At 42.5% G+C, this 14,142-nt stretch overlaps 1 protein-coding gene across 3 annotated transcripts in view; it reads left to right on the forward strand.

Annotated features, from left to right (window-relative positions):
* The window catches only part of ptprsa (protein tyrosine phosphatase receptor type Sa), a 226,312-nt gene that overhangs the window by 148,239 nt on the left and 63,931 nt on the right, over nucleotides 1–14,142 (forward strand). For all 3 annotated transcript variants that reach the window (XM_041935428.1, XM_041935430.1, XM_041935429.1), the window contains 3 exons: nucleotides 1,623–1,733; nucleotides 12,279–12,548; nucleotides 13,253–13,834. In XM_041935428.1, the coding sequence (XP_041791362.1) occupies nucleotides 1,623–1,733; nucleotides 12,279–12,548; nucleotides 13,253–13,834 (963 nt within the window). The remainder of the gene's footprint in view (nucleotides 1–1,622; nucleotides 1,734–12,278; nucleotides 12,549–13,252; nucleotides 13,835–14,142) is intronic.

A 14,142-nucleotide genomic window follows, 5' to 3' on the forward strand; every position in this document is an offset into this window, starting at 1 on the left:
CAAACACGTCCAAATCAGATCCCTGCATAAACGCGGAGCGAAGACTCCACCACCTGCACTCTGCAGGTAGACATTTTCATTTGGTTCATGAGCTGTGTGCCAGGAACAGTTCCCTCTGGGGGATGAGGATGATCTGAGCTGTAGAGGGAAGTGAAGAGAAGCAAAAAATAGAGTATAGATTGTCGCAGCTTCAGGTCTGTTTTCTTTTTTTTAAAAAGAGTAGATATCTTTGTACAGACTCCAAGGCGTAAAATACTCTTAGAGTATTAGGCCGTGGCCAAGGTGGAAGCGTGACTAATCTTTATAATTAAGCAGGATCGATGGTCTCATTTGTGGCACAGCTGAAAAGCGTTATTAGACCAATGTTCCAGAATAGTAGCTTTGTACAACATTGTGTTCCCTCCGCTTGCTGTTGTGATGGAGTAGGTTATGGTATATTACAAAGCATCCTGGGCAGCGGCTGGCGTATTGATGCTTCCTGGCTAAACGCTAACGAGTGATGGTGCCGTGTTTGTCAGGGAGGCCTGGGCTGCAATTTGTCTGCTGAGCCAGCCAGAAGCCCTAATGATATCATCAGGAAGTGCCGTCAACAGCGCTCTAACGAGGAATGATCTGACGCTCGTTGTTCCACCTCCCTCCTCTGTCCCCTACGCCCTATATCCAGGATTGTTGCCAAGCATTTAGGATGAGTTTATTTTCACATAGAAGAGATGAAATCTAAAAAGCCATAAGAAATAGTCTTTTTGAAACACATAATATAAAATTTTATACCCGAAAATACGACAAAATGGGGAAAAGAGTGAAAAAGGAGAAATGAATGTGATCTTGGCACAAAATAGAGATAATTTAACAATTTTAATTCACCTGAGTGAAGAGTAATTAAAACAAAACACAAGAATAACAAGCAAAAGAGAATGCAAATGATTTAAAACAACCCAATCACAATGGTAGCCAGAATGTCAGTTCATCTCGCCGAATGTTTAAAAGACAACATAAGCATTAGATGTCTTTATTCTTTGAGCTCTTTAACTGCAGAGGGGCTGAGCTGCTGCGTTCTGCACCATGCCAGTGTTCATTTGGACATGAACTGTATGTCTGGATATTTTCCCATGACCCCTCCTCCCCCAGCACACACAAACTCCCCCTTGAGCAGTGCCACGCAAAGGACGGTTTGTTAATCTCACTCAGTTCACAGGACCATAGCAACACAGTTCTTTGTTACCTTTCATCGCGCTTCCGTCATTAATTTGACCAGGTTTTTAGAGAGATCTCATGTCTGACAGAGTTGCACACACCAACACAGCAACCAAACGAATGCGGTGTGACTGATTCAGTCCACGTTTTTATCTACTTAATTCCTCCTCTTTTTTTATCTGTGGATGGCTGCGGCTGGAGAGGAACCCAGTTTGTCATGGCAATCTGCATTAGCATTGCAGCGAGAAACAGTTCTTGACAAAATGGTCCTGAGAAATTCAAGATACCCTCCATTAAGAAGATTGTCTGACTCCTTCATGCACCGTCACTGACAGATCAACTAATCATTTCCTTCCTGCTCTCTTTCTCTCTCTCTCTCTTTCTCTCTCCCTCCCTTCTTGTCTTCGTTGGATGTTGTCATTTCCCAGGTGCCTTGCAGATCGAGAACAGCGAGGAGACCGACCAGGGGAAGTACGAGTGCGTGGCGTCTAATGTGGAAGGCGTGCGCTACTCGTCCCCTGCTAACCTTTATGTGCGAGGTAGGGAGCAACCCGGCCCCAGAGCCAGGCCAAAAAATAAAAAAACATCCACCCATTCTAACTGAAATGTCTGCACAGTGCAGCTCAGCTTTAAGTGGCATTACTGTTGAGCTTAACAAATGATAATTGCTTCCATTCTAGCCCAGCTGTATTTGCACAAAATGTGTTTTGCAAAATAGTATTACCCGAGTAATATAAATCTTTTAGCATTGATAGTATTGTCTGCCCACAAATGTAATTTCATATGCATTGAAACTTCCAAATGTAAAACTATAATTGACCAACTAATGTTCTTCTCTGTTATGATGTTATGCTCCATTTTGTCTTTGACTGCCCTCCCCTACTCACTCGGAAGGAAATGTGTAGCACAACAAGCCGTATGTCTTTACTTCATCAGTTGTAAGACGCTTTTTATCTGTAATTGTGTGCCCGATAAAATGTCCCCCCTCCGTCAAAGTTATGGACCCCAAAAAGAGTCGGGAAGGACTTCTTTTTGATTAGTTTTTTTCAGGTACAGGAGCACAACGGTAAGTCTCGATCTTGATTGAGTGGCAAGGTGTTAATGCCCACCAATCAAAATCTCAACCCCTTCGCCTTCTCCAGATTTGGGGGTAAAAAGGATTTCCTTGTGGTGAATTAAGAGAAAAGGACTGTTAACACAGTCAGCTGCTCTGTATTACATAAAAATGCTCTATCCCATAGGTTATAGGTTATAAATAGCACACTTCCTCTACTTTTTTCTTCATGGTGTTCCAGACCATAAATCTATTGTATTCCCCTGTTTCAGCTTTGGGGTATTATCTTTTAAAAAGCCTTTTACAGTCAGTAGTAATTTTGGCTGGCATGTTCCAGCAAAGTGAAGATATGAAAAACAAACAGTCACAGGGAACGTTGAGTTTCATAGGAAACAGGCAATGAAGACAAAAGCCTACCCTCGACCACTAATGCTAAATGACAATGAATCCCTGTTGAGGGAGCTTTGATAAATTGAAGCAGATGCATTTTCGACATGCATTATTTATATTGTGCATATTAAATAAAGATGCTTCAGTATCTACTCGGTTTGTTCCCTCTGCTGTGTACCAAATAACTTTGTTCCCAATAAATAATTCACGACTCTGACATTATAAAATGGGTCAGGGAGCTGCTTTTTCATTATTATTGCTATTATCATACCCTGTGAAGTAGCAGCGTAGGGAAGAAAAATTCATATGCGAGGAGTCGAAGGTAAAAAATGGTTAATCAAGATTAGTTTCTCTTCCTGCCAGCATTCATCCTGGAGGCTCATCCTGTCTCCGCTGTGATGCAGTGACACTTAATGTCAAGTAGCTGTGCACCTTGTTCATGTACGGCATGATGAAAATTAAAAGGTTCATGGCAAATTACAGTGGAGAGCTCTGCAGGAATCGTTAAATAATAATAACGGGAACATTTTGTTGACACAGCACTGGGCTGTTCAGTAGTTCCTTTGGTCAGAAACACACAGCTATACCCTGATATCATTTCCAACAATTCATGCAATCTCCATGAACACTGGCTCCATCAGCATGCTTCTAAAAGACTACACAAGGGTCATAATTGCTCAGGTACTTTCACACTATGTAACACACTTGTTATGCCTTGATGGTGTCAACCTTTGTCTGTTTTCAGTTAACTTTTGTCGATCAATTCTGATACTTGATGTTGACTATGTTTTGTTCACGAAGCGAAATGCACTCGAGATTAGCAGCTGTGGTAGGGATCATTTTTTTTAGAAAAACACAAAACACAAAATGGCAATCCTAAATTTTATCTGGAGCACACTGCGCCAGGGCAAATGCCACCCGAGCGGAAACCGTAATGACAAAGCTACTGATTGGCTTCTAACAACATGTGCTGTAACTGTCTTGAACTGCAGCTGCTAATTTCAGCCCAAACTGTGTCTTTTTTTTCTTTTCTATCTCTCATTAGTTTTTCTTTATTTTCTCTTTATTTGGTTTCCTTCTCTAACAAAAGCAAATACGGCCACCACAGGAGCCTCTCCTTGTGGCTATAAGGAGCTTGTGAAATTTTGAATTATGAGTATGGTACGCTTGATTTGACTCCAGTGGCGCCTCACAATTTTTTTTTTCTTACCAAGCGACAGTGTGGCCACTGGGGTGAATCTGATTGTTTTGGTTCAAAGTTTATTTAAGGGGGGGAGGGGGGGGGCAGGCAAGTGTACTTTCAAGACGGGTGTCACTGATAGCAGGGACAAGGGAAAAGGAGGAAAAAAGATTAAAGAAAAGGGAAATGTAGCTGCAGCTAAACACCTTGAGGTGGCTTTTTTTACTCTCTCTGTGTTTCCCCTATTTTTCTCTTCTCCTCATGTCATTGTGTTCTGCATCAACCCCTTTACATCCCTCAGAGCTTCGAGAAGGTTGGTGTGTTTTTTCTTTTTTACTTTTTTTAACCCACATTTGAAAAAAAAAAAAAAATTCAACATGTTGAAAAATTTTAGCTGTATTTGCCTATTACAGAGCTCGATTCATTACTAATTTGAAGAAATACTAATCAGTTAAATCCAAACTGCTAAATGATTATGAAAGAAATGTTTCTTTATTTCCAAGGAAGAAATGATGAAAGCAAACCCGATTAGCTCGGGTCTTGTTAATTTACTTTTATGTTTGCATTGTGGGGCCTTTTCACGTTTTGCATCCTTTGGTATTGCTTCTGCACTGAAAGGCTTTCTTGCACGTGTTGTCATGGAAACCCAGCACGTGTAAATAACAGGACTTGTTGCATGATGGGAGAATGTAACTGCGCTCGCATGCCTGTACAGAATCCCTTTGGCCGTGTTGGTCTTTTTCTTTCTGCATTCCCTGTGTTTTGTCCAATTCTTTCCTTCTCTTTCTTTGGTTTCTCTACAAGTGTTTCCCTGATACAACCCTTTTTTTGCCTTTCCTTTGTTTCCTTTATTTTTTTGTGTTGTGATTACGGTGTTGTGTTTGCGTGTTTTGCTTTTGTTTCAGTTCTGTTCCTGAACTTACTTTTCCGTTACAAATGTTTGTCTTTTTGTGGTTCATTTGTTTGTGAGATTTGTGTTTCTTTTCAAAATGATGCTGCTCTGCTTCTTGAGTCTCGGAGTGCAAATGCAAATGCCGAATGAAATAATAAGTGTGTATACAGCCAGTGTTCCTGTCATCTTGTTTATAGCGACCCATTACTGAAAAAATTAGACCTGATTGGGCCTGATTGGGTCCCATTGTGATTTCAGGCAGCCATTAAGGGATGCCATTTACAGTGTCGTGTGGATCAATAACAATATAATGACTTCGACATCACATTTGCTGTTGCTTAGCGGGTGCTCAAAGATACTTTTATTTTCTAATGGCGGCTGCTAGATGTGATTGGTTTCCTTCAGTGACTGCTGTTTGTGTTCCCTCGCAGTCATGACACTCAATCAAATTATAATTTATTATTCAAAAGCCCTCCATCCCTCGCAAACACACACACACACACACACACACACACACTCATAAAATAGAATTGGTTTTCAGATTGACGTGACTAAAGTAATGAAGATTCTCAAACTGGACTGCAACGAGACACGCAGCACTCGTACTGTAATCCTACAACAAAAATGAGCAAGAAAGCGCTAACTGGATTGGAGATCAGTGCAAGCAGCGTTCACTGATTTATATCTTATTTGGCTCTGAACCAACTTCCTGCCACCTCTGGAGATGTTCCACCTGAACGTTAGCATCAGCACAAGGTTTTCCAAGACATATCCAACTGAATCAGATCTATATTGAATCTCGTGTCACCTGCTGCAATAAGCTTGTCTATCCACTTTTGGGCTCCACTAGTCTTATGTATACACAAGACAGATATTTTTGGAAAGGAACCACGGTTCTTGGCTAGGGGTATTGCATGCAGCTCAACAAGTCTGGGTCGATCAGGTGTATCCTTCATTTAGGTGGAGGAGATAACACACTTCCTCCCCCTATCAGTCTCCTCTTAGAGCAGGAGTATTTGTATGTGTAGCTATCAAAGTGTGCTGATCTCCAGGGGATTGGACTGATGTCTGTAAAGTAAGTGAAAGTCAAATTGAAAATGGATGCTGTACCACCAGCAAACAAATTAGCAATGTCCATGCTTTGCTTATTCATCCATGGAAGTATGTATATTTTTCTCGGCAACTGCATGCACCAGATTTACCTCCGCAATCTGTTCTTTCTAAAGTTTTCTGAGTTGAAGAAAACATTTTGCTTAAGTGCACCTTGACAGTTGCTATTTACCTGCCATGTATGTCCAAGCCACCCATTTGCAAGATTTGATATGAGCTGCGCTAAGCCCCAAAGTATTAGTAAGAAGATGCTGAGTATAGCTGATGTATTTTTGGCCCCAGTCTACCACATCCATGCCATTTCCTTCCATTGCACCAGCCACATAATTTTTCCTCAAGGCAAGTCATTAGACAAATATATATAATCATCCCCTCTGATCTGTGCAGTTATCCCAGACACGAGTGAGGGTTTCAATTCCAACATCTCTAAGCACTAACTGGCTTTGAAAAGACTTTCAGTCAGTAATTGTACGAGTTGAGTCTGTGAAAGCCGCCAGTCAACAATCTGTCATTGCTGCCGTCCACGTAATAGTGTCCACAAAGCATGGCACAATCCCACTGTAAAAAAAAACAAAAGCAGAGAATAACGAAACCTGGTCTTTATTTATAAGTCCTAAGAATAACACTGATGCAGAAAGACTGCGCTGTGATGTACGCATGTGCATGTTTGCCCTCCTACAATGGTATCTGCCTGATTTTGAATGTGCTTGCATGTCCTGCTATGCATTTGTGTGTAACGTTGGGAAAGAAAGCTAGATTACACCTTATGTTCTCACTGGCCAAAGCAAAATCCTGCCATCTCTATTAGATGTTTGTCTCAAGGAGTCCTGAAGTTAATAGCCACCCCTAAAAAAAAAAAAAAACCACATTTTGTTTCCATTAGAAGAGCATTCATTTGTCGTACCAAACAAAATTTCCATAACCTCTTATTCTAATGCAAATATATGAATACCACGCTGCCTTTCTCAATCCGACTGATAATATTCACTGAAGGGATCACCACAGTGAGGGGACGTACTTGCAGTATCATTTGGCTGCTTGTCATCTACCTGTAAGTCAATAGGAAAAAAAAGTGTTACACTCTGAAATCCCCTCAATCCACTGCTTTCTATTATTAGATACCCCTGCCATGATTCCTGTCAGTTTCCGTTAAGTAATAATTTCCATTTTGATGAGCCACCCGATAGCGACTGTTTAGCATTGGCGCAGCCAAGGTATGTTAATACAGGCCGACCCCTGCGGCTTAAATGTAAATGCCGTAGGCCTCACCCAGGAAGTGTGACTAAAGGATCTCCATACTGCGCCTGTGTCCTCAGGCAGCAAGAGGGTGTAATCTCAGCTTCAAGGTGACACTAAAGGCTGCACATTATTTTGGCTTCCCCCTTCATTTTGGGGCAGCAAAAACTGCCTCACCAAAATGGCCGATAATGTCCACCTTCTGACCTCTGTTTTTTGGCACAAATCCCTCCACGACACCGCCCACTATTAGAGTTAGTGCAGTACTCTGGCGTTCTCTCTCGACTGCTTCTCACCTCGTCCACTGTAAGGCTTCTTGTCTTTCTCTCCACATTGGGGCTTGAAACAAGATTATATGTTATATTAGATACCATGTCAGTAGTCCAAATGAAAGGTATATGTTTGTTTTATTTTCTCTCGATTCCAAATGGGCCGGCTGGGCTCCTGGTCTCTGTGAATGAGGAGCCTGTCCATGCAATTGGGATTCTTTATTTTCTTTGTTTCACTGGCACTACGTTTTAAAGCAAGGATAGCATAGGTACCACACACACACACAGCCACTCACACACACACGCACAGCGTTTACCGGGCCGTTGGCATGTCAGAGTTAGACAGTCCGCTTGAACCTTAAGTCATTTCATACAGGCCTGTGTCCAGCTAATGATAGTGCAGTGACTCATTTGCATGTGATTCTGACATGTATACACACAGTTAATGTTGTTCCCCAAAGTGTGTAAAATGCTGTAGTATCAACTGACCTTGAGTTGTTGATCTTCTGCTGTAATCAAAGCCCAAATTCATTTATGTGTCAGACACACGCTGCATGCTGTTGACAGGCAGACCCTTCCCCAGCTTTCCGTCAGCCCTGTTAGTGTGATTATTCATCATCGAGTGCCCCAGCACCATGAAGCCTCTAAGAAGGAAGTTTTTGTGTGTCGGATTGTTTCACCAGGCAGCCACAGCCAGGGTTACCAGCATTTGGCTGGTGGCTGGTGTTTGTTCCCACATTGCCCTGACAGTGTAGATACTCAAAGGTGAACAGAGACATCTTCCTGTGGGGAAACCTCATTCACTCAGCCGCTACAGCTCCCGGTCCATTGGCTGACCTGAGCCCCAGTGAGAGAAGTGCACCATCAGACACACTTTGATTGGATGTTTCCCCTAAAAACAGACCCCATTCGCCATATTCAGGTTTCACCATTCTTTTGGATTGGAGGCAAAATTCAAGCAGAGACAAAATCATAGCTGAAAAACATCTAATAGTATTGATGCATACCTCTTTGTTGACACAGCTGCACTCTGGTACTGTCTATGCTGTTCGGACTTAGTTCTTTTTGTGGATTTGTTCAGTTTCGTTTGTTTTCTTTCGTTTGATTTTGTGCGTGTGTGTGTCTGGGACAATGCTATATTTGGGAATGAACGGCATGCTTGGATGGGCTTGGGTGACATTTTTGAATTGTATTGGTTCCCTGGTGTCTGCCCAAGTGGATGGGGGCGCACCTGTATATGTCACTCATGCCATAGCCACACCCATGCATGTCCGTGTGAGGAATGGGCTGCCCTTTCACCTTTGTTGTTTCGTTAGGCATTTTTTGACACATTAGAATGCAGATATAAATTTTCCTGTCCCCATATGATGGACCTTTTTTTTGCCTTTTTTCCAGTTCTTTTTTAGAAGATCTCCCATTTTGACTTCCTAACTATCCAGTAATATCTGTCATGATGAGACAAAGCATGATATCTCAACCAAAAGGTCATGCGTCCCATTGTGTGATTTCATTTTTTTTTTTACAGTGAAGTCAAGGCAGGGCAGGGCACATCAGATTTATTTGAGCCACGTTAGCTCATAATAGCGGCTTTTTACTTAGATTTTAATCTATTGAAATTTGCCATTTTTTAAAGGACAGAATACTCTTTGAATCTGCTGCTGTTCATTTTTTCTTGGTACATTTTATGTCAAATCAGTGTGTGATTTTGTGTACCACAAAAGAGCATTTCCTCAAAGGTCAGCAATGAACTTTTTGCCCTCAAGGTCAGGCCATGTTTTGCCCAAGGTAGTAACATAATTGAGATTGACAGTGAATTACAGGACTGAGAGGATGAATGTAGAGTAGTACAAAGGAGGACAAAGCCCAAGAGTGGCAGCAGAAGGTCTCTACCAGTGTCTGAATCAATCTCTTAACGGTAGTTTTCTATGAATGTGTTACAAATCTTTTTCCACATAAAGCGGAATACGGTTATTTTGATGATCACATATGAAATGGCTGTTAAAAGCCAGTGACAGTAGGTGTGTTTTCACCACTTGGGTGCTGCACATAGTGTTTGCGTACTCTTATTTCCTAACATGCTTGGCCCCTACAGACTACATGTGAATATACTGTATGTACATTTTAGTGATTATTTCGCTGCTCAGGTCAGTAAATGCCAGTTCTCAGGTGAAAATCCCCTCAGTGTGTGTAGGTGATATTTGTGCCCTCAGTTTGTTGGAAAAAGTCAAACTGTCCCATGCAACGATCATATGAATCCCATTTGGATCGACACGGTGTATTTGGGAATGCTACCTATCCTTGATGCCCCTCGCAGTCCCCCCCCCCTCACCCCTGAATCTTCCCCCTCAGTCCCCACCCACCCCCGACACACACCTCACATCCGCCCACCCCAAGACTTCCCAAGTTACAATTGCATTGAGGTGCAATGTTTAAGGCGGGGAGGAGGGGAGGTGTAGTTGATTCTTGCTTTTAAGCCCCAGTGTGTGAGACCTCCAAACCCACTTTGAGACATGGTCTTTTTTTATTATTTTTTTTAATTTTGTTTTTATTTAGAATCACAGTCTCCTTATTCTATCCCCCCACTTATGCCCTCCTCCTCCTCCTTCCCTTTCTCCAACAACCCAAACCCCACTTCCCTTCCCCTTTGCGTACTGTACAGTATGTCTGCGTGACCATCCGTCACTGTCTGTCTGCCTGTCTCCCTCTGTCTGTCTCCTTGTCTGCTGTCTTGCTGCTTGAGTCTGTTTTGTTCTGCCTCGTGTCCTGTCTCTCGTCCCTTGTCTTTCCTGTCTTGTCTATCTGTCTCTAAGTCAGCTCTTCCATTTAGTTCATTGTTTTTTACTTCTACATCTGCACTTCTTTGCCTCTCTCTCTTTGACCTTTGCATCCCAACAAACATTTTGACATTAGGTAGATGTAGATACTTTGATTTGCACCAGTGTTGAAAATAGAGTGACAGATGTTAAGTCGTAGACCTCTATAGTAGCCTGTAGCTGCTGTCTGTGTCTTTTTGGTATCCTTTTCAAGTTTTTTTTCTTTATATAAGTTAAAAACTCTCTTAATATTTACTTTTTAGCACCACAAGAGGGTTTTCCCCCTCTCTGATTTTGTATCTCGGACGTTTGGCGTTCAACCAAAGAGCAACGTCCGACTCAGCTTGCCCTAGCCAGTAAAAACACAAGCTAAAGTTGCTCACTTTAGACTTATACAGGCAAGGACAATATATATTGTCTATTATTATATTATATTATATTATATTATATTATATTATATTATATTATATTATATTATATTATATTATATTATATAACACTTTGAAAATGTTATCCTCATTAACTGTTGAACTTGGCCACCTCTTGCATGACACTATTTGTCAAGTGCTTGCTGGGATGCCTCCCATGAACACGAAGTGTTTTTGCTAACTCATACTCTGCCACTCTTCTAACTCTTGCATACTGTACACAACGCACACTCATGCCTATACCGACGCAAAATATATATACATCTATGCATATACACGTACACACATGCAAGCACACAGTACCTTCGCGCCCCTCCTCTGCGTCTCAGACTCATTATCAGCCTCCTTCCGCTCAGCTCCTATCCATGAGCTCCTCCCCGTCTGCCTCTCTCAGCTATCATTCTGCCCTTATTCATCTCCCCCTCTCTCTCACCTTCCCTCTATCTCTCGCTCTTGTTCTCTGGATTTCTACTCCCTGTTGATCCAGTTTCTGTTTCTTGACTCCAACACCCTGTGATAGTAGACTCTCTAACTACAACTACTATAGCTTTTTCTATGTATTTCTAGGCACACACCTTGTTCCTCAATACTTACTTTGTGTTAACTGGGACTGCGATGTGACAATGTGCCACCATCACATTTTGTCACATTTGCTGGAGAAAAACAAAGTTTACACTGCATTGAAGCGGGTTACCCCCCCTTCACCCTCCTCCAAACCTTCCCCTCTCTTTTTCTTCCTCTGTCACTCTTTGCTCCTCTGTTCCCTTTCTTTCTATCCTCTCCTCAGATGCTTTATCCTCTATCTTGTATTTCTTCTTTCCTCTCCAATCGTCTTTTGTCTGGGCATGCTAGCGACCCTTCAGTTATATTCCTCTATGCATTTTATCTCAATTTTTATATCTGATTTTGTTATCATTTACTCCTTAATTTACCTCGGTCTATTTATGCATGCTGTCTGTGAAACTGATAGCTGCATCTATCAATGGAACCGTGTCAGATCTTAATAAGGCTTTGTCCAGTGGATCTACCCTAAACCACAAAAATCTGATTAAAGTTTCTCATCTTTAAGATATCTAGGCAGAAGAGACAGGTGTCAAGTGCAAAGTTACGCTAGAATGTGTTTAGAGACCTTGTCGAGATGGTCAATAGCCCAGTAACCCTACACTTCCTGTGCTGTGGGAGAAGCCTGCAATGGCCTACTTCCTGTTTGGCATGAGTGCCTGAGAGGACAGGAAGTTCCAGGTTGCCATGTTGGCCTTATGTGATAGCATTATCACATGGCCTTTACTACACACCTTCATACTTGGTGATCAGGTTATGTCATAGTTGTACACATGTCAGCAGTTCAGTTCCAAAGATGAGAAACTCGTAATAGATTTTTGTGTCTTTAATTGTGCTGTGATGGGTCAAATATTGGTCAATGGAACCTTGTTGCTATGAATCGTTGCTTTATTGTTAATCTACATTGTTGTTGAAGCAGTTCTGTTAGTTTAGTTCCTTCTCATTATTTGTATATTTTTATGTTTTGAAAAGTCTACTTCTTTTATATTGTGTTTCAGTTCACATTTAACATGTTGAACCTTTTGTGTTAAATATTTCCTTGAGAAGGGTCCATTTTCATCGGCCTCTCTTGTTACCTCTCTCTTTCTCTTTTTTTTTGACTCCCTTGCCCTCTTTTGTCATCCTCTCCCCTTCCTCATGCCTCCTCCCAGTCCGGCGGGTGCCTCCTCGTTTCTCCATTCCACCCACGAGTCAGGAAATTATGCCTGGTGGCAGTGTGAACATAACGTGTGTGGCAGTGGGGTCGCCCATGCCTTACGTCAAGTGGATGCTGAACTCAGAGGACTTGACACCGGAGGACGAGATGCCAGTGGGCAGGAACGTTCTCGAACTGAGCAGCGTTCGGGAGTCAGCCAACTACACCTGCGTGGCCATGAGCAGCCTTGGCATCATTGAGGCTGTAGCGCAGATCACTGTCAAATGTAAGAGATAAGTGTGCATGTGAGGAATGGTAATTATAAAGAAGATTAACTTCAGCAAAGTACATACAATCATGCAATTACAATAAGGGTTGGGGGATATGAGGGTATATACCACGCAACGATAGAAACGTGTCCACTGGTAGAGATTTAGCAGTAGCGTTTCCATCACAGAAGCTATCCCCCAGTGACTCTGATATATTCTTGCATGTTCTCTCGAGTCTCCTGTGACATCGCGATCCCAGCGGCCTCGCAGGGTAACATGATTTACCACGTTCTTGCGTGACGTGAAAGCAACAGTCAGTGGCGATAGTGTACGTCTTAGCTCGTTTGCCAACAGCTGCAGAAGGAGAGCGTGACAAGAAGACGTGAAGGAGGGTGAAATACAGAGCAGGAGGTATCCCAACCAACCCAAGATGACGATGAACTTATTTACTAAGAAGGGTCTGAATTCTGTCTTGTCGACATGTTTTGGATTTAGAAAATCCAACGCGGTACTGTTATTTTAAACCATTTCTTAGTTGAATTTGCAGAACAAATACTGAATCATGACATATACTGGTGCTGTGATATGATATTATATATACCCATATCGCCAAGCCCTAATTACACTGGAATACCTCTACTCTTATTCTAAGTTCTTAAATCAGTCACTATCAAGATAAATGACTGTCTACTCTTTCCTGCTTGTCTTGTCTCCACAACAGCTCTCCCCAAGCCTCCAGGTACTCCTGTGGTTACTGAAACCACGGCCACCAGTGTGACCATCACCTGGGACTCAGGCAACCCAGACCCAGTGACTTACTATATAATCCAGTATCGGGCCAAGTCCCCAGACAGCAAATATGAGACGGTGGATGACATCACCACCACACGGTACAGCATTGGCGGCCTTTACCCCAACACAGAGTATGAAATCCGCGTCTCAGCCGTCAACACAATTGGCCAGGGTCCCCCCAGTGAGCCAGTAGAAACCCGGACTGGTGAACAGGCCCCTGCCAGTCCACCACGAAACATCCAGGCCCAGATCATATCTCAAAACACCATGATGGTGCGCTGGGAAGAGCCTGAGGAGCCTAATGGGCAGATCAAGGGCTACCGCGTTTATTACACGATGGACGACTCCCAACCTATGAGCCTCTGGCAGATCCATAATGTCCAGGATAGCATCATCACCACTATCCAGAGCCTGGTTCCTCAAGAGACATACACAATCAAAGTCCTAGCATTCACCTCTGTAGGAGACGGACCCTTCTCTGAGCCCATCCATGTCAAAGTACTCCAGGGAGGTAAGATCTGAAAACTAGTCTTGTCAACTGATTTTTTTCGGCCATTGCTTTCATTGAATTTCACTGCTGTCAACTGTCAAAACAGTATGCACCTGTGTAATGTTCACATATTGTTGAAACCAAGTTGCTAAATAAGTTTGAAAGAAGTTTTAAAGAAATCCAGTGCATGCTAGACCTGTTCTCCAGCCTTCTGCTTAAGGAGAAGACTTTGACAGCCAATGAAGAACATCTTAGGCTGTTTTTATGCATCAGCAGCACATTTTCTGAAACTTTAAACAGGCTGCGCCTGCTGCCATGGAGACAAGTTT

The sequence above is a fragment of the Chelmon rostratus genome, chromosome 4 (genome assembly GCF_017976325.1).
Source record: "Chelmon rostratus isolate fCheRos1 chromosome 4, fCheRos1.pri, whole genome shotgun sequence".
Lineage (NCBI taxonomy): Eukaryota > Metazoa > Chordata > Actinopteri > Chaetodontiformes > Chaetodontidae > Chelmon > Chelmon rostratus.